The sequence below is a fragment of the Sitodiplosis mosellana genome, unplaced genomic scaffold, assembly GCF_009176505.1.
Source record: "Sitodiplosis mosellana isolate CC-2019 unplaced genomic scaffold, AAFC_SMos_1.0 Smas_scaffold_6162, whole genome shotgun sequence".
NCBI lineage: Eukaryota > Metazoa > Arthropoda > Insecta > Diptera > Cecidomyiidae > Sitodiplosis > Sitodiplosis mosellana.
In genome coordinates, this window is record NW_022601403.1 from 1435906 (window position 1) to 1457849 (window position 21944).

Consider the following 21944-nt stretch of genomic DNA (forward strand, 5'->3'; position numbering starts at 1 on the left):
ATTATTGGTGAAGTGTTGTTCGATAAAACAAGGAGCTATCTGGTCGGGCAGCGCCCGTAATGAAGTGGTAATACTTTAATCATTTTAAATGAAAAAAATTGACTGAAGCGTCAACTGAAGTCAAAAAGTGACTGGAGTTGTTTTTCTTCTGAATTTTTTTTTTTCAACGACGCTTTCGTTGCTCTAAATCGAAAAAAGGAGAACAAATTGGGGAAAAATGGGCTACAAAATGAAAAAAAAGAAACATATTAATAACACAATAATCCACACTAACCCGAACTGTCCTGTGGTGTAAGTGGTCGTTCTAATACATGTTGTATTGTTCGAATCCATTCGTCGCGCTCTTGTTCGGTGGCACACGATAAATTGTAGATACGTTCCGGTGTAAATAATGTGAATGGATATCCTTGATTTTTCGCACTTGTTGTACTAACACCGATCCGTACACTGTAGCCATCCAAATGGTTGCCCAAAAAGATTTCACCCTTTGGATATGCGTCCAAACGATCGTCATGATACATTAATTTTCGATTATCCAATGTGAACCAACGTCGTTTATAGCCGTCCGATTGTCGAGGTCCCGTTTTAAAAATCCAACCCTATTTGATATTTTTTTTATTGGAATTGAAAAGCCGAATTTAGAAAACACTGACCGCGAAAGAAAACAGAGAAATCAAAAATGATGAACAAACCTCTTTGGCAAAATCATGGCTGAGCAAACCGATTAAATCGGATTCGGTGGCACTGGGGAATGCCACTTGGAGTCGATGCAATTTTGCACATCGTATTGCCATATACCAATTAACTATCACTTCGGGATCATCGTGATACAGATAGATGTGTCGCGTTGAACCGTCTTTCAAAAATGTCAATTGCATGGATGATTTGTGCTCAATTTTGGCGGGCGCAAATGCCACATTCAATTCCGATAGACGGAGTACAGCCTTTGGTTCTTTACTCTCTTTAACATAGTATTTGAGTGTGTCATCGGATTCGCTTAAGATAAATTTTCGCATCTGATAGCGATGGTCTTCTTTGCCTTTTTTCATTAGAAATCCATCCATGTAGCCGGATGTATAGCTTGGCCGTTCAATGTGACAGAATTCCAAGCGCTCATACTTGGCACGAATGTATTGCTCCAGCAATACCCTAAGCGGCGAAAAGGGCGAGAAATAGAGAGAAAATGGGACTTTCATTAGATCATTGGAAATTGAATTCAAAAGCCTTTTGGAAGGCATCAATTGCTTTTTGTTTTTAATTTCATAAATTAAAAATAAATGATGATAATGGCGCTGAGTCAGCGCCGCTGACCAATTTAAGTAAACAGTGTTGACTCAACACTAGCTAATTTCATAGAGGTAAATGGTAAACACATCAATTCGGCAAATTTAATTCACTCTCCACTCCAAACAAAAACAAAGTACAAACAGATAAATTTCACACGATTTTATCATCAGCCGTCGCCGTCGCCGTTCGCAGAGTCAAAACAATTGCACACCGCACTTTGCACCCGTTTACTGTCAAATTTCAAACAATTGTAGAGCGCCGTGGATTTCGTACGGCAAAATTCAGTACTACTTGGTGTGATTTTCTGGTATTTCACAATATGTCGAAATCACTTACGGCTATTTCAATCTCAATCACACCAATTAGTACTGAATTTTGCCGCACGAAATCCACGGCGCCTCACAATTTTACACTTCGTATTCTGTATACAATAAATGCGAGATTATAAGCGTGTGGCACTTTGTACGATGTGTATTTTTCTTCACACACCAACGAGAGAGAGAGAGAGAGAGAGAGAGAGAGAGAGAGAGAGAGAGAGAGAATTGCGACGAATTTCGTGCGATAATTTTACGCTATCTAATTGCATGAACGCGCGCGCGTGTAACACGTGTCCGATAAGCGGAGTTTTCTAGTTTATTGCCTTCATATATGTTATTCTCAATTTCGGGCATTTTTCGTGTGTCGTTTTAACTCGTCGAATTGCTCATCCGCGCAAAATAAAAATCGGCTAATTTTTTCAATAAACACCATCATTTTGGCCTCATAGCTAGGCCTAGAATGGGTTTCAAATGCGACAACAAAAAATTGAAATATCATTCTTGCTAAACGCAAAAACAAAACAAAAATCTGTAATCTCATGCAACATCGGAATTATTTTCGATTAAATCGAAACCTTGTATGGTTTATCACTTTGAAACCGCTTTTTATTAGCCAAGCCACTTTGTTTCCATTTATTTTTAACGCTTCGCTTTCGTTTCACATTTCAAAGATGGCTATCACAGTTTTTTTTTCTTTCCATTCATAATGCGTCTTTAATTTTAGAATTTATGAAAACAAAAACGATTATTGTATCTGCGCTTGGCATTAAAATCACATCAAATGACTGTGATAATTGCGGCGGTATTTATTATTTTTGTTTTTATTTTCCATATGTACACGTACATTCTGTTCAATTAGCAAAGAATGATGATGCGAGTGCGTGATTGAGCTTTTTTTTCTGATTGCGCTTTTGTACTAAGAGAGATAGAGAGAGAGGGAGGCAGAGAGAGCTGCCACATACATATCAATGCGACTAGCCGATCAATGATTGCGCATTTTGTTGTTATCGTCCAAACGAACGCTAATTATGACGTTTACTTAACAATTCCACGGGATTTCATCAGACATTTAGTGCGATTCCACTTTGTTCGCATGCTATCTTTCTACGTCTTGTTTCCTTCCCTCCGATATTTCGATTGATTAAAATGGTTTTTTTTAAATTTCGACTGTTTTGAGAGGAACACGTAAGCGTAACAATCTTTCGGATAAAATTGAATTTTATCGGCTTCGATCGACACAAATGGACTTGGTTTGGCTTAGAATTTTGCGGTTCGCAGAAGTTTAGAACTGTTGTAAGTAGGAAATTTGCACTTCTAATCGCTTTGACATTTTCCTTTCAATTCCGAACATGAACCGAAATTGTTCCTTCTTTTTTTCCCTTCCAACGATTTTTTTGTTGTTGTTGAGTAGAATGTTGTGTTTGTGAATCACATCTTAATATGACTGGAACGATGAAATTTGCTAGGGGCTAGTTTTGCGAATGGGCGAATGTCTTCATATGCGTTTAAATAGAAACATTTGCAATGCATTCGAATGCGAATGCAACCGTTCAATGTATTTAAATACAAGCATTCGAAAATGTTCCCGAAAATGCCATCTGCAAATGAGTGTGCTTTTCAAGCGAGTAGTGTTACGAGTGCACAAATGCCACTACCGATCGTTTGACAAGTGTAGAGATATTTTATGGAAATGGTAAATAAAGTTAATGTTTAGCTTATTTAAAATCAAAATTAATTTATAAACTTCACTTTTTTGGGGCTCGTACAACTTTTATGTGATTTAGAGCAATTTTCGAATGACTAAATTTCGCATTGATAACAAATGAATCCGAATAATTTTTCAAATCCTCAAAAAATTAGTGATGTTTGTGTTTGTGCTTGTGCTTGTGTTCGCAATCGCGAATGGCTGCAAATGCTTGTGCGAATGTATCAATGCATTTTATATAGGTGTTGCCGCATGAATGCTCGTTGACCAAATGCAAATGCGTGGCATAATAGCCAGTGCTTATTAGGCACGAATGCCTGTTTTTCTACAACAGTTGAATGGCATTCGCGAATAATGAATTGCCCCTAGGAAATTTGGGTTTTGCATTCAATATGCAGAATGCTATAACCATGGATGGCACTCAGCACAATACGCACTTAGTGCTGGTGATAGAATTATCGAAATAAATTTCAGTCGTCTCCATTTGCTTTTCTCCGGAATTCGTTCGTGTGAAACGATGGCAGAATGAAACATTAGTTCGCCGCATAAATAAATCAATTGTCTGATAATTATGGGACAATTTCTGTCTTCCATTATGAAATCGCACCTCAATCAATGACAAAGGAATGCGCACACACACACATACACACTCACACCTGTAAATCGGTGATCCATCGTGAGCCAGCAAAAAAATCGACGATGCACTAAATATGTACCACCCGAATGCAGCCAGTATTTGGCGGTGAATAAAATTGAGTTGAATTGAGTGCAAATAAAAAATGAGGACGAAAAAAACGATTGAAAAAACTAAAGACATTGTCAAAAAACAAACCACACGATAGATTTGGCCAAATCTAAACCGATTCAATGCTGTATCGTCTCGCGACAAATTATTCACCGTTTGTACGGGAGATTTGTGTGTGTGCGTGTGTGAGAATGAAATCTTGTTGTGGTTCGAGTTCGCAATTTGTAAACAAGTTTTGGGCTGATGTGTGCGAGTGTGTCTAACGCCACAACAACGTTTTGCTTCGATAAGCAATCGAGATAAATGGTTAGCGTGACGATTCCATTGAATGCATATTTACGTTTAGAGATAACGATAGAAAAAAAAAGTGTGGCGTTCTCTCTCTCTCTCTCTCTCTCTCTCTCTAGCGCACGTCTATTTCGTCGAGCGGAAAGGAGAAGAGCGCTTGTGATTTACGGAAACTGAATGATGTAAAAAAAAACAAATTGGACAATTTTGTTATTGTTGTTGTTGGCCGCGTTGAAAATCATACTAATTAAATTTGCTTGAAGGAGCTTCATCTTCTGGTCAACGATTTAGTGGATAAAAGCTAGAGCTGAAGCCAACGGAGACGGAGAACGAGCAAGTGCAAGCAAGCGATAAAAAGAAATATATGACATAAATTTAATTTGAATAACGGTCATTTTGATTACATTTTAGCAAACAAAATAGGAAATTAATTATGCTTTTCGCTTTGTTCACGGTGCGCTCGTTTCTCGTCTACCTTTTGGGTGGAATCATTTTTTTTTTTTGATATTCTTCCATCGCTCAAAGTTGAGAAAGTGATGAAGATACAGAATAAGCGAGAGAGAGAGAGAGAGAGAGAGAGAGAAAGCGACAGATATAAAAAGAAGAAGTGCAAGTACACATAGAGACGGGCCGTTTGGCACGTAAACAACTCGGCAATGAATCGCGTCGACTGCTCTCTCTCTTCCTCTCTATCATCGTGTTGAAATCCCGTATGAAATTTTTTTTCGATTGAGTAACCAGTCCAATTTGGCTGGTTAATGACTGAATAAAAATGATTATACCAAACAAAATATAGGACTGCAGTTAGCTCCAGTCGCCTGATAGTTCTTCATTCAAAATGTGATCTATGTCATTAAGAGTCTATTTGACGTTTCAGTCAACAATTTTTAATGCGAAATTTCAAATTTTAAAACATTTTTCATACAACATTCCAAGCTATGCATTGAATCACTTTCCATCGATTCAATCAGCTAGTTAGTCAAAATATTTTCACCCGGGATGTAGCGTACTCAAAAAAAAAGACGGCAAGCAAACGAAAAAGCGTAGCGAAAAAAAAACAAAAATCGTACAGAGAAAAAAAAACGGGAGCGAATGAATCCAGTAGAGAGAGATAGGGAGAGAGAGAGAGAGAGAGAGAGAGAGAGAGAGAGAGAGAGAACGAGAGAAGTAATGGCAACGACTGCGACAACGTATACGGGTCAAGTGAGGTGCTTCCTTCCTGTTTGTTGATTGCCAAATTAAAATAAAGCACACACACACACATGCTGCGCGCATATGCACGCCACCAAAGCCGAAAAAAAGTAGACAATGATTAAAGCGTCGAAATTTCAATTTCGGTCATGTGTACGAGCGCGACATGCACGCGTGTTAAAATGCAAATTATTAATATTGGTTTCGTTGGGTTCAGCCATCGGCTGCGTGCTTCGATGTCTGCTTGTTGTTGTTGTTGTTGTTGTTGTTGCTGCTGATTTTTTTTTCGACGCAAACGAAAACAATTCATTTAAAAAAAGCACAAACAAACAAACGAAAAAAAAATCATTCCATATTTCATTGGTGTTGTTGTTATCTTGTCGAATTGGTTTCGTTTGTGCTCTCTCTCTCTCTCTCGTTGAGCTCAAAGTGCCCAGAGATCAATGTATGATGATAATCTCTACTACTACGGACCATTGTTATAACGCATGACTTCCATGAAAAAAGCCAACCAAACACAGTCGAAGAGATTGATGCAATACGTCTCTCTCTTTTTCTCTCGTCCCTTAAACGTATTATTGAATCGCACTCACTACTTCGTTTGGTTCATTGTTACCATATAGCCCGTTACATGTGTGCTTTACGTTGCGCGCAGTTCGTTTGTAAAGAATTTTTCTCGAATGGTTTCTAATGAATGAAGTGACTCTCTGTCTGAATCAATTTGATTACAATCACATGAAGAATGAATCGGGCAAAATGAGAGAGAGAGAACCTCACACTGGCCACGATGTCTATTTACATTTCAATATGTATATGACATTGTGTGTTTGTTGCTCAGTTATTCTACTCCTTCTTCTTCTTCTTCAGTTCTGCGCTGCTATTATTATTTCTGTCTGTTATTTTTTTCTTTCATTCTTCTTTCAATTGGAAACCGGATGCGTTGTTGTCTTTTATATATGTGTCTTTAATGAATATAACTCGGAGATCGTTTGAGCAACAGTTGCCAGCAGTTCATATATGTCAATTTGTCGGAGCCGGAATCAGAGCACGATTGCATTTATTTATGCACGGTTAGACGTCATTCAGTCTTATCAAATTATGAGCGAAACAACAACAACTGGGAGGAAGAAGAATAAAGAGAAATAACAACCGATTGAGACGACAAGAATCTCTTTCTTTTTTTTTTATATGTCACTTCCTTCCTCAACCAACTTGAACGGACATACGGTGCTAAAGAGGGTCTCTCCGGTTTATATTTAGCATCACAAATGCACACACAGTTAATTATAGATAAATTGCTCGCCTTTTAATGCACTCACTCTATCTATTTTGCAATGAGACACGACACATGCACAACTACACCGGATCGGCACTCAACACATCATTTGTCAGCATTGATTTGATTGCTTTTGACCATTCCGAGTCTTTTGTTCGCTTCTTTTTCTTTTCCATTCCAAAGAATTCAATTAAATGTGCATTTTTAATACTATAAAATCGAGCTGTCGTTTACTGGATACCAATTCATTTGAATGCATTTTAAATTTCCGTTTAAGGGTTCAATTCAATTAGATTTGATGATGCAAACAGCATATTTATATCATGTTTGGAGAATTTGTTGAAGAACTCAAATAAAAGTCGCATTTTTTTTAGCTCTAAATATCGCAATTTCCGAACTCTTAACGTTAAAGCTTTGAGTTATAGTCTTTAGAGATCTTGCTCTATATCTTGGCTAAGCAGCCGTAGTTTTAGTACTATAGTTTTCATAATCGGACTATTCAGATCACTAAATTGTGCTTTTAACAAGGAGAAAGAGACTTTATACGGATTTTAGAACTTCAGTCTTTATTTTTTTTTATAATGGTAAAGGTGAAGATAGAACTTTGAAAAGCAATTTCAATTCAATTTGATTCAATTCTCCGAATTGAGAACGTAAAACGAATTTCATTTAAAAAAAAAAATATAAATTGGTCCATTTACGACATTTTCGAAAGAAATTTGTGGAAAATTCGACGATATATAAAGATTTTTACATTTCGTTTCGGCCTTGAATCACAATTTTCAGTTAGGTTTGAATCAGCTAAAAAAATCTATTCGATTGAAACGAAAAACTGTCCACCTCTGGTTGTGGATTTGGCTAAATGATTGAATGACACGAAACTTGATTGAGAAAATGACATCAAACTGCGCATTTTCCAATTGAAATGAACATTTTCCAAAGAAAATGAAATTTTTCCAATGAAAAAAAAATCAAAAAAAAATTCAAAGAAAAAGGGATCGAAAAATGTCGAAGAAAATTCATCAAAATTGAAAATGTCGAAAGAAAATTATTAAGAAAAGTCCGTAGAAAAGGTTGAAAAAAAGAACAAATTCGACGTTTGCTCGATTTGTCATGAACTCAAAGAAGAAGAAAAAAATCGCTAAAAATTCTACTTACTGTGGTGTATGTTCGGTGGGTCGTCGATAGCAGGCGGGTACACGTTGTTCATATTTGAGTCGAGCCTTATAGTTGCCAACCTCTTTCATGCGTTCAACTTCGCTGTCCTCCCATCGGTCCATCTTTAAGTGTTTGACTTTTGATATGTGTGCACCGATGCTGCGATGAACGGATGCACATTGTGTACACAAGAATATGCCAATATTGTATGATGCCCATTCCACATCTACGTGTTGCACAAAGCCGGCCATAAATTGTGTTTTCAATAAAATCACATCGAATGTTTGAATGATGTGTGTGTGGCGCAGTATAGGAGGAGCAAAAAAGAGAATGAAGAAAAAAGAAACATAAATTTATCAGTAAAATCAACAAAAATGTTACATTGCACTTATTTGTAAAGAAAAAGACGTGGAAAAGGGCATTCAAGCAGACTAATAAAACGGGGCAAAGACGATGACAACGACGACGACAACATCGAATCCCAGCTACCAAGAGTGTAAACTACATGCGAACCCCAGAAACCGTTCTACAAGAGCGAAAAAATCGCAGTAGCAGCAAAACAAAACCTGACGTGTACAACATACACTCGTCGAAAATGCCTCGGTAATTTATGTTTATTTCTGTCCTTTTGCATCATTCGCGTTGTTATCGTCCTCGTTTTAAAACTCTTTTTTTTCTCTATTCAATCTTCTGTTTATGGTTCATTCATACAATCTCAATTCACGTTTGTATTCTCAGACACACATATTTCGTTGTTGGTCTCTCTGTCTATCTCTTTGTTTCTCTCATTCGGTAATTTTGTTTCTCTCTCTCTCTCTCTCTCTCTCTCTCTCTCTCTCTCTCTCTCTCTCTGAGTGTGTATTTCTCTGGTTGACATATATGAAAATGCATGTTTTCCGACGCCTTACCCTTATTTCGAGCGTTTCATTCGTTAGGCCAAACACGATTCATCTTCAAAATAAGATACACCAAGTCAATTGTTTGCAAGCATTTGCAACCCCATCATGTAATGTGGGCTTGTTTTTATTTATATATTTTTTTTCCTTTCCATTTTTCGACTGCAAAATTACGACAGTTCAAACTAAAGAGACGGACGGACGGACGGCCGAAGAAACAAACAAAAATCGGTGTCTTCTCGATTTGATTTGTGTCAGTGTTGTTCATATAAACGCCGGTAAACATTTATACGTGATTTGTCTCATAAATTTCATTTTCACGAGTAAAATACGAGGTGTTGAAAGCGAGCAACCGTTTTATTTCCATCTCCTGTTTCTTCATCGTCTCTCGTTGTGTATCAATTCCTTACTGCATTATTTCGAAGTCGAGATGCTGTGCTGTCCGGAAAAATTGCGAAAATATTTTTTTTTCTCGAGACACACAAACGCCGACTTTTTGGGTGTTTCGGCACCTTTTTCTCTTACTGTAGCTTTCATTCTTTTCATCATTTCGACGATACAATTTTCATTCTTCTCGCTGGTAATTTTACGCCTCGTTTTTTTTTCTTTTATTTTCATTTCTTTGTGTGTGTTTTCAATCCTTTTTTTCTTCTCGGAAAGTGAAAAACTCGAAACAATTTGAACAACGATGGAATTAAAGATCGTTCTCTCTCCCTCCCTCTTTATTTCTCTCGAAAGGAGCAAACTGACGATGACGACAACGGGTAGGGAGACGTAGTTAACGGATATGTTTTGTCTAGCTGCAAAATGTTTGTTCGCAACCGTTTTTTCTTCCTTCTCGCATATAATTCGGCCAATTCGGCACGGTTGGCCGAATCGAGTGACAAAGAGAACTGATAAAAACATGGATGTAATTCGGTTTCGCATCTGCGATGGAAACTTTGTATGATATCCGCCAAACGATGAAAAAAAAATATGTTGCAAATAAATCAGAGGCAAGCAAATTGCTTTCACACAACGACAAAAACACTGAAACAAGTGAAGAAAGAACAACAATGGGAATGGGAACGAGCCGTGCAGTTTTTGACTCTGCTGATTTTTGTACTCGAGTAAAAAATGTCAATTGTCGATTTGAAATGCGCTTTGGAATTTGCATGCGATTAAATGATCGAAGAGAGTGGAGAGAGAAAGGCACGCCAGCGGATCGAACAATTATCGTGAGAACGGCTCATAATTGTTGTGAGCCGCTTTTATTCTGTGATTAAGAAGCGCTTATCGGATTCCGTCTTCCTCTCTCTCACATGCACGAAAAGTCACACTGACTCTTTCAGTTCCGTCTCATACTGTGTCGGCTCGGCCCGGTCAGCTCACCGGTATCACTTTTCGATGTCAAAGTGTAAAATATCATAAAATACCTTTTGCGACTTCTTATTCATTCTTATTTTTATCATTTGTCGCTTGGGCTGTTGGTATTTTTGTGTTATTTTGTGTTGTCGTGTGGGTCCGGTTGGTCCTAGCATGGCCCGAACTTTTCCTCTCTCCTACAGTTCCGACAAATCTATATATCGATGCGCTCACTAAGCCGATTAAAATTAGCATTTAGATTTCCTCAACGTGCGTGTGCTCGTGTGTGTATGTGTGTGTGTGTGTATCGCATTCATCGAATTCTATTTTTGCAAATGGCATTAAGCGATTTAGCTTTTGGGATAGAATTTTGAAACAGAAATTGCGAAAAAAAAGAACGTGTTGCTTTTGATTCGTTGTGCGGCTGCAACCATGTACTTGGTGCGTTGTTGTTGCACAAAAAGCGAGAGAGGGCGACAGAGAGAGAGAGAGAGCGCATTTTAACCCTCAATTTATTTTCGTTGATTTGTGTTGGTTTTTCACATACCAACTTTGGTATGATGATTCTCTTTCTCTGTCCCGTCGCCACGTCGAATCGAGACGTGTAACCACATGCCTTTCGATTGCATCACAGAGCGAGGCAAAACCCCAGTGAAAGAGAGCAAGAGCGAAAGAGTGAAAGCGAGGCAAAGAATGAAACAACCGAGGGAATTTAAAAAAAACACAAAGAAGACTGACAAAAACTGAACGGCGCCCGAATGTAACAGCGCCGTGCAATAAATACCCAGCCAAAGAGTTTGAGTGTCTAATATGCACTTTTCTCGCTACAACACACATATTTATTTTTCCTCTGTGTTTTTTTTTCGTTCGTTCGTTCGTTCGTTGCTGCTTTTCTTTTTGCAAATAAATTCTTTGGTTACGAGAGAAGCCATAAGCTTATTAAGCGCGGCTCAGAACGAAAGCAAAAACAAGTGCGAAAGAGCTCAAAATAGAAGGAAAAGAAAGAAAGAATGGAAGAAAGAAAAAAATCAACAACGCGGCAACGAACAACAGCAGCCGCCGAGCAATCGAAGCGAAAAGAATTCACTTTGTCACCAACGAAACGCAAATCGGGTAATAATATACATTTCATGGTGCACATTATGTGGTGCATGGTGTGAATTTTTCGAAAAGTTTTCATTCAAGGAAGTCATTGCGTTCTCTGGCTCTGATTCTCTCTTTCACTCTCTCTCTCACACACTCGCTCACTCTGCGCCCATTCTTTGCTGGTTCTGAAATTCGATCGATATAAATGCCAGAGAGTCAAAGGCTTTCACGCCAATGAGCTTACGGTTTTGCAAATTGAATAGTTGGAGTTCCGCAAAAAAAATTTCACACACACACACACAGAGAGAGAGAGGGACAAAGAAAAAGAAGGCAGAGGAAAAAGGAGAAAAAAAAGCGACGGCAACAGTAACGGCGTTGACGGCGACCACGTTTCGTGAATTAAATTTTAGAAATATCGCGGGCGCCAAGCACACACACACACACACTCAAAACTGTGTTGTGTATCGTAATTGCTAGTCGCTGTCTAGTTCGCGTGTCTCTTATTTCGCGAAAACAATAGAACCGTTTTCCTTCGAACAACACTAACAACAACAATGGGCAGCGGCAGCAGCGGCAGCAGTAGCAACAGCAGTAAAAAAAAGAGCAAAACAAAACACACAAAACTCCAAAACTATTGTATAAGATCCGTTACAAGGGCATAATATAAATAACTGAGAAAAATAACACAGGCCTACTTTACGATTTACAAATGGCCACTTTACATGTGTACCGCGAATGAACGCGAACAAACGAAATAACAACAACAAAAAACATGAGCATAAACAAAAAATAATAACAACAGCAACGACAACAGAGCGGCAACGAGCAGACATTGAAAATTACGTCGACACCACGTCCATGTCAATAATTTCGACGAGATTATATTGTGTGTGCTTTTTTTTTTGCTGCGCAGTTTGATTTGTTTTTCTTCGTTCCGTTCATTTGTTTGTTCGCTCATTTTCCTGGAAATCACTCTCTCAACGAAATTCTATCGGCTCGCTGTGCCGTGTGATATGGTGTGTTGTGTGCAGTTGATGCATGTGATTTGTAAAATTCTCGACATCGATTTTTGTCGTTGGATTTCGTTTGATGTTTTGTTCCACTGCCTTACCCCCCCATTCATCTTTGATCTTTGCATACCATTTTAGTTGTTATTTACTTTTTTTTTACTTCAAGTAAATCAACCAATCATGACCTATACGAAGAGAGGCGGGAGATGTGCAGAGTGACACTCTGACGGCGGTGTCTGTTTGTTGTTGATGATATTTGAAGCGCTGATGAGGCTCACATTGTGCGAGAGATTGATCATTGATCAATGAACCTTGGGAGCAATGAAGCGCCGTTTTCTTTCCCCATTTTTTAGTTTTACGATATGGAAACCGTCTATAGAACTGTGTGATTAGCACACATGTTATTTATTTGGAATTCAAATTTTGGATTGTCCATTTGTTTTTTCTCGAGGATATCTCAAGTCATTTTAGTTCATTTTAGTTCATTTGTTTTGTTATTCTATGTTTTTTTTGCCTCATGATATTCTTGTCTCACATTTTTACTGCTAACCCGGGTGTAAATTTTTACTGTGTAAGAAATGCGTTTAAAGTCTTCAAAGAGAAGTGTTTCCCAACTGAGATGGACGATCTTTGTGAAGATCTTCGATCAAGTTCTTATGGACCCAAACTAAAGGCTCTCCATGAACACATGTCCTAAAGAAAGAGATGCATCTCCATCAATAAACTATTTGCGTTGACAAATGAAGCACATAAAATGTTATTATAATCATATATGCTTTTGTTCTATGCATGAATCGACTTTTACGAATGTAATCGGCCGATGAGTCAACCTCGCTTTTATTTTACTGTCAACACATTTCCTTGACTTTACTGAATTTTCATTCCTCAATTGACAAACATCAAATAATCTATATATAGGGTCAGGTGGGGCAATTCGCGCCGTGGGGTAATTCGCGCCATCGGCCTTTTCTCGAAAACGGCAATACATATACAAAAAGTTCTAGTATCATTTGAAAGAGCGTAAAAAACTGCATATTTGGTTGCACAACCGAACATTTCTCAGCCAAGTACAGACAAGCTACAGGCATAAATATGTTTTTTGCTAGTACTGAGTTCATTTTTCGGGTCCACAGAATTTCAGTTTTTACTATTCTAATTTAATATTTTTTTAAAACGGGTTGATGTGATTTGTAGCTTATCACCAGCTCTTTCTTATGGATATAAATTTGTTTTGAATATTTTCAATTTTTGTGGCTGAATCGAGCTTCAAACAGCAATACATGCTGTGGGGCAATTCGCGCCACAAACACAATGGGCAATTGGCGTGTTTTTGGGGACCTCAATGGGGTCGGAAGGGGTGGTTGACTGAGTATTTTTGTAGCACCATCAATTACCTTTCCAACGGTACCACGGGTTTGACAATGCGTCGACTACTTCTTAGATAAATAAAAATCGGCGCAAAGTCATTTTTTCGAATTTTGGGCCAAAATTCGCCTGTCGACCGATGAAAATAGGTAGTGTCACTTTTGGCGTAATAACTTCGCTTCTAGCGGTCCAAATTTCATGAAATTTTGACACAACATCAGCGAAGGATGTACTAATCTAACACTAACACTATTTCGGATGATAAACACATTTAAAACACTGAAAATGCGGCCGACGCGAATTACCCCATGTGGTGGCGCGAATTACCTCACCGGCGCGAATTACCCCACCATTTTTTGATTTCGCCCCAAGGGCTATATGGGACCCCAAAGGGGATCAAACCAAAAACATTTCTTCTATAAAAGTTAGGTAAAAAGACAAGCTACAAAATGATACCAAACATTCCTGATTTTTTTTAAATTTTCATGGAAATATAAAATTGTAAAAAAAAGTGGCGCGAATTACCCCACCTGACCCTATATATATATATATGAAAATGTCAAATATGGTTATTCACTGAACAATATCGTAAACCATCCAAATTGTAACATAGTCTAAATGGTAACAATTGAACAAATAGACTAATTTTCTACAAAACTTTGAAGGGTAATTGTTGTTTTTTATATCATATTTGAGAAGAACACGAAAAAATCTTTCGATATGAATATACGACTTATTTGTATTTTCTTAGAAAAGTGGTTTATTTTGAGACTATGTTACAATTTGGATGGTTTACGATATTCTGTCAAATTCCATTAAAATCGTCAATTAAAAATAAATATTTTTAAAATTACAGTGAAATGCGTGAGTTTGGGCTATTTTTGGTTGGCGTTTCATATCAATGCAAATAATCGGTGTGAACAAGTCGAAACCGCATTATCTCTCGCATGCAATGATTAAACGTATTTCATTTAGAAGTTCAATTGAATTTCGTGTCGCCCATCACTTTCTTTCCCACGCCAGCCCACTGTCCACTATTGAATGCGCGCATACAGCCTCTCCCTTTCGAGGAAAATTACTCATTTGGTGTAGTTACAATGAACATCACTCTGGTGGTATCTCGATCTCTCTCATTACTCGGTAACTGCGCAATATTGACAAAATGAATCGAAAACAATCTGGTTAACGGTGATTTGTTGATCGTGTGCAGTGTACGAAACACAAACAGATGACGTCAAATGCTCATTGAATCGGTGTGTGTTTGTGTTTTGGAAACGACAACATGGTGTTTACTTGATTTTTCATGAACTGAGAGCGTACCGCCACCATCAATTATTGTTACACTGCTGCTGATAAAGGCATTAATCAAGTTGTTTGCAATATTACCGGCCACATATTGCCATTTTCGATTCGTCTCTTTGAATAAATTGCAGCGTTAAAATACGACAAATAATCGTTTCGTTTTTGACGAGAGAGGGAGAAAAAACGAACTAAACAATAATAACAGTGTTATTTTTGACACACATTTTTTTTTCAATGGCAACAATAGTAAAATAGTTTTTTTTTGTGTTCAGATTAGCTCATTTTGAGCTTCTATTTTTTGTGTTTGAGCAATTTCATTCATTGTGAACTTTATCGAAAGAGAGATGATAAAAAAGCGTTGAAATTGTTGACAGAACACTGACATTTTTACACATCCGGATGGATTTCGTCAACAAATTCGAATAACATGGACTTGAGAAAAACACAACGCGATTTTGATGGACATTCGTGATTCTTGAGACATTTTGCCGTCAGTTTTTTTTTCTTCTTCCATCGTATTGCAAATGCATACTTGATTTGGATGAAAAGAGCTCTGCTGAAATATTAATGTCTGTCTGAAAAAATGATCGGAAGATACTCATCGGTGTGTCATTGTTGTTGTTTTTCGGTTTGCATGCATGTTCGATGCGTCACTTTTAATCCGCCGTCGACCCGTCGTGCATAAAGCATTTTTGGATATGACATTTCCGAATGGATTTTAAATCCAAATTATATACATTTTCGGTAAATATAGCTCGATAAAATCGAACGTAAGACAGAGACGGCGCGAAAAAAAGCAAAGACCCAAGTGTTTCTAAAGCTTTTTTCGGGTTCATCGCTACCTTTTGTGTTTATGTCTGGAATTGAAGACGAATTTATGTTTTCAACTGATGTTGTGTTTCTTTTCCGCTTCTTCTGCTGCTTTTGCTTCGTTTCGTGTATTTGTTTTTGTTTTTCGGCAGACGCGACTTAAAAAAAACCATACTATTTGCGAACCTGGAGTGTTTACTGTTTGTAGCAAGCAGCAGCAGCAGCAACAACAAAAAAGCGGATGAAACAAACAAATTAATAAAAATGAAGCAGCAAATAAGAGGCTTCAAAAATAAAGGCATAAACAGAAATGTGTGTGCGAAAAAAACAATAACAACGAAGGGAAGAGGGAAAGGAAGGCAATGCAAAGTGACGGCGACGGCAGCGCTGCGGCGAACAGTATACGAAATTTAAGCAAAAATTAAAGAAAAAAAAGTCGAAAATCCGCCACTGCCGCCACCGTCAACTTGATTACACAATAACCATTTACATTCGCTTTTCAACGATACAGAACCATTTCAATGGGCGTTTGTCTTTCTCTCCTTCGCTTGCTCTCGCTCTCACTCTCACTCTCACTCTATGTGTGTATAATGAATGTGTTTAGTACATATTTGAACACACCAGACACGGCTCTTTCTCTCTCGGAATGTGTGTACATGACTAAGTGAGCATTGCTTAGCAATGGCAATGACAATGTTCGAACCTAATCACTCGAACACTCAAAGCGATTTGCGAATCTACCAGAAAAAAAAAACATAAAACAAACGGATAAAATGATGGTTCAATGCAATGAAGCTGGGGTTTTTCTATGATGAAATCGATTTAAAGGCAAGACAAATGCTGTTTTTCGCGCATTGTATATGGATTCAGTGAATTTCGCGCATTGTATGTGCTAAATTTGATATTCAATAATTATTTGAAATTCAAATCAATTACTTGTACTTCCATAGGCTGAATTCTTCAGACAGAAAGGACGGAAATTATTCAAGGAAAAGGATTCGTTCGGTTTTCATAGGAAACTTTTCACTTGCCATAAAATTTCGAATCGAAAGACAGTTGAAAGAAATTGCATTAAAATCCATTTCATCTTCATTAGCAAGATCTGTAGCTGGGCAGAAAGAAAAACTTACGATTTTTCCAGTTGTAGTGAAAAATCGCCAAAAAAAAGTGTATCATTCGATCGTCCAAATATCTGGGTTACCCCTTGGAAATGTGCCTTTTGTTCGTTTTGCATGGATTTTTTTGTTTGCCTCTGTCAGCCTGGTGCGTCTGCTAAAATAAGCGCAACAAAAAATGGAGGTGATCGTCGCAGAGAATGCGACAGCTCGTGCAAACGATGCTCACACGCGAAACATTTTTTTTCCGCTTTCCGTGCCGTTAATTTGGTTGTTTGTATTCGTTTCAGCAGCGAATAGGCATGTCAGTTTGTTAAATGTATAATAAATAAATACACCATCCCATATGTCGCCCCGAAGAATGGCTCAAACAGTTCATATATCACACTTTCAATCTCTTTGTCATTCGAAGACAAATTTGATGGGCACACGTTCATTTGCATTCATCGCAGAAAAAAAAATTGATTTCGATCGAATTTGCTATCCGCGTTGAGGAGACCCTTTTCTTTCTGATTAACTTCGCTGTGTTCGAGTGTATGCCTCAGCCAATTTACAAATGGCTCAAATTTTATTCTGTTTCACTCCGTCTCGATGCATTGTTGTTGCTTTTTTTTGCAGCGCTTTTTCAGATTCTTTCTCGATTCATTTGATATTTGACAGTGTATTTTAATTCCAATTCAAGAGCACGGGCCTTTTTGCCTGATGAGGCTAATGAGCTGCACGCTGATTATTATTAGCTCCGGTTTCATTCTCAATCATATTAATTAATACATTTTAATTTCGTTACTGTGCATTGTGTTTGTTAGCCAATGTGTGTTTGTGTGTGTGTATCGCTTTCGCAACAATATTCGGTTGAGCTTACCGATTTTGATACACTTGTTGATATACCGAATTCGGTTTGTTTTGTGTATTTTTCTCGGTTGGTTTTGTTGATTTTAGCTGTGTGCCTAGCTTATGTTTATAATTGCTATAATTAGAGTCTAGAATCTGTTTTTCGTTGTTTCTACGAAACGAATTTACGGGTTCGAAAAACCCTTTCTCACACTCAATCACTTTTCCACTGTCTATGCAAATGTGTCTCTATTTATTGCTTGCTCTTTGTCTTTCGCGCTTCTCTTCTTGCTCTCTCGGTCTTTCTCTTCTATTTCGCTCTATCTTGTTCTACCTTGCCCATTCTATATCTCTCTCTCTCTCTATCTGCCTCTTATTCTTTCGCTTTCGCATTTTCTTCATCATCGCCTCAACTGTAAAATGCCGGGAAAATGTCTAGTAGCATAAATTGAAGCGCCACCGAAAATGTTTTAACAAAAGCCCATTATACATGCTAGATTTGAATATGGGTGTTTGGGCGGTCGATAACCGCATTTGAACATATATAATGTGTCGGTGGGGGCCATATTCGGTTGACGGATGCTATGCAGCTCACTCACAGTTGCCGAGACAACGCGATGTCGATGACAACGGGCCAAGTGTGTGTGTGTGTACACACGCGACCGTCTGTCTACGATGACGATCAGAATTGATCATTCTATTTGGTGTGTTGTTCCATAACGCAGACTGTGTGGTATAATTATAATTATAACACACAGTCTCGATATTATGTATATATTAATGAGTCGCATAAAGCGGAACAGACGGCGTATGAAAAGAAGTGATAACAAAAAGAAAAAAAACCACGCACGCCGATCAAGAAAGCATATTCGAGTGTTGCTCTTTTAAGAGTCGACAAGTTTTGTGTGTGAGTCTGTCTTGATTGAATTCGAGACAAAAGTCGAATGAAAGACAAGTTACAACAACTGCGAAACGATAAACTACAAATAGATGAAGAAATATGCACAATGAAACCAAACACACAGCAACTCATTACAAGTAATACACAGACCATTATTTATAAATGCTGCAGCCATAACGTTTCATTTATCTCTTTGCACTATCAATGAATTTGCTGATATATTGCTTATTTGGATGATTGGACGAGATGACGAACGGCGGCACAATACAATTCAGACACAACAACGAACAAAAGAGAGGGAGAGAACCGAACCGAAAGTGTTGTAGCACCGACACAGTATGGCAGACAGATCATAATTACACAAATTATACACGATGCATACACACACACAGCCAAGCCGCACATAAAATGTGAAAATTTTGCGGGCGATCGAGCGAACGAGCGAACGATGGGTGAGAATAAATCTTAATTTATGAAGGTATTTACGTTTAGTGACTGTTGTCGTTTATTAATAATGCCTTGTTTCAAATGAAACGAAAACACTCTCATCTCTCTTTTGCACTCCATTTTATGGCCGCGCTTTGCTTTTTGTTATTGTTGTTGTTGTTGTGTGGGGTATCTCGTGTGAATGTGACTATGTCTGAGTGGTTTTGTTTAAGCATTCGTCTTGTTTACATTTATTGATGTCATTATTATTGTATCGAATGGAATAACAACAACATTAACCATGGCAACAAAAAAATGCAAGCCATGCGCTCAATTCCCGGATACATCCATGTATCGGGATTTTATGTTTATTGATGCATTTATGTGATTTAATAATGTTCTTGTTTTTAACCAACCACCGCCCGCCCACACTCGTCTCCCCTTCTCTGTGTGCAATGAGTGTTCTTCGTGAGCATTTCGACCAAAATCCAATGAACTGATGGCGAATGTCGTTTTTCCTCGCACCATTTTGCAAAATTCAATCTCCATAAATGTCATGCGAATAATTACACAGTCCCATAATACCAGTGTGTGGTATTGGTGGTGTTCAACGTCACACAATGATTGTGTGGCAATCGATGGAACAACAATCGAAAAAAGAGCAAAAAAAATTTGAACGGAATTTCCACAAATATACCAAATATAACACATAATTAATCGATATACTTGTCGCTTGCACTCCATCTTTCTCACCATTTCCATCGAATGCGCTTTCGAAAAAAAAAACAACTCTTTTCATTACATTAAAATGTCCGAAGTAAAAAAACAAGAGCACTAGTTGAGTGCATTAAATGTAATGGCCATTTTATGACCACGGTGCGCTCACATATGCGCGCAAAATCAAATCAAAATTCATGCGATTTCTGCGTAAACAAGTGAGAAATGGTGGGTCAACTCTTTGAAACTTGAAAAACAACGGACATTTCAGTTGTTTTTTTTTCGTGTGGCACGACATGATACGTGCGAATTGCAACATATACTCATTTTCTGTCCAATTTTTTTTGTCGTCGCCGTTGAAGCTGTTGTTGGCTGTATGGTGAGCACACACCGCGTGCTCTTCGCCCAATTTGCTTGCTTTCGTATACAATTTTCCTCATTTATCTTCAACTTCTCCCACATATTTGAGAAATCACTCGTTGTTTTTCAGTTCAGCGTGCATTTGATGCCGTTTGCACGCTGTTTTTGATGTAAAAACGATAAACACCACCTTTTTTGTACTATGAATAACTGAAATAATCTTGCGAGACACACACACAAACACACAAAAATTTAAAGACAAGACATAGACAAAATGCAAGCGAAACGAGACCGAATCATAGGAAAAATGCGATAGAAAGCAGTTTGTTAGAGTTGGTGAGAGAGAGAGAGAGACGACGAGAGCGAAAGAGAGTGGACGAGAGAGAGAGAGAGAGATGGAACGAAGGCGAGAGTGAGAATGACGACGACGAAGGAAGAAAATAAATCAAGCCACGCGTCGCCTGTAAATCGATTGACATTTTTTGACGATGACAGAGCGCGCAACGACGACGACGATAACAACAACAAATGCTGTAAAGCAAAAATGCAATAAAATTTGAATTAAGCTGAAATAAATAATCATGAGAGACACACTCACACATCGGTGCGCTCAGTCAAAGAGTGAAAATAGACCCCGGATCAAACGATGAAAAACAATAACAGCTGCGAAGGCAGCAATAGGCCATCAAGCAACAAATGAAATGATACAAAACAAATAAAAGATGTAGAAAGAACACACATCGCATAGCCGCAAATCTCTTTTTTTTTCTCGATAAACGTACACAGACCGTCTGTCTTTCATTTCGTTCCAATGTGAATCAATAAAAAATTACGATAATTTATTGGCGATACACAAACGGGATTTTCACATGTTTTTACGCGCGATTCGAAGAATCAATGTGTGCAATGTGCAAAAATGGCGACAATGTCAGTCGGACACTATCAAAGTAATTGCAACAGAACTAAAAAAAAAAACACATATTCCGAAAATGCGTTTTGAATGCGACGCACGAAAACAGTGAAAAAAAGTTGTCATACATATTTGCATCGGAATTTTCCCTAATATTGTCGTTACAAATGCATCAAAACACCCAAATCGATTGGGCAAATCCATTGCAAATACCGAGAACAAACTATCGCTGGGGTTTTTACCATCGATAAGCACATTATGGGTATTTTTGGGAATTTAAAACGAAAAAACGAGATAAAAAAAAACCAAAAGTTGCAACGACATTTTTCTTACACACACACACGCAGCAAAAAGACCGAGTCAAAAATGTAAGAGCAATCAACACATGTTCAAATGATAATCGGTCGAAACCATTTCGTTCGGGTTAATCTATTTCCGGTTCTGAATTTGAAGAATTTGAAGCCCTCAAGCGATTTGGATAGAAACAAAAATCTTCATGTTTATTTTAGTTCACTTCAGTTCCATTATTTAGATGCGGGACGAAAAGTTGAGTCAGTTCGTCATTCCGAATTCATTCATCATCAAGCAAAAATTCCGCATAAAACCCGAGTGAATTTGTTCTGTTTTCTCTTGCATAGAAGACGAAAAAAAGATCTTTGCCTTCAATTGATTTTAAATCGCGACGAAGGCGACTGCATTAAACAGAAATTTCAATAGATCATTTGTGTCGGAATCGAAGCCACAAAATATTTACACACACTCAATATGGCTTAGGCTATTTTGCATTTGTGCAAACGATGTACTGTGGATCGGTGCATTTGTACGCGACAGCGGCACGAATGAGTGCTCACATCATCAACCGTCGTTTGTCGTAGTAGTCAGGGCCCGAAGCAATGAGTGCGCG

At 38.0% G+C, this 21944-nt stretch overlaps 1 protein-coding gene across 7 annotated transcripts in view; it reads right to left on the bottom strand.

Annotated features, from left to right (window-relative positions):
* The window catches only part of LOC129574333 (arf-GAP with dual PH domain-containing protein 1-like), an 85086-nt gene that overhangs the window by 24416 nt on the left and 38726 nt on the right, over nt 1–21944 (bottom strand). For 6 of the 7 annotated variants that reach the window (XM_055456187.1, XM_055456186.1, XM_055456185.1 and 3 more), the window contains 3 exons: nt 7968–8193; nt 693–1149; nt 275–599 (listed from right to left, as the gene is read on the bottom strand). In XM_055456187.1, coding sequence (XP_055312162.1) covers nt 275–599; nt 693–1149; nt 7968–8193 — 1008 coding nt within the window. Of the gene's footprint in view, nt 1–274; nt 600–692; nt 1150–7967; nt 8194–15812; nt 15950–21944 lie in introns of those variants that run through there. The other variant, XM_055456189.1, reaches the window with a different exon arrangement.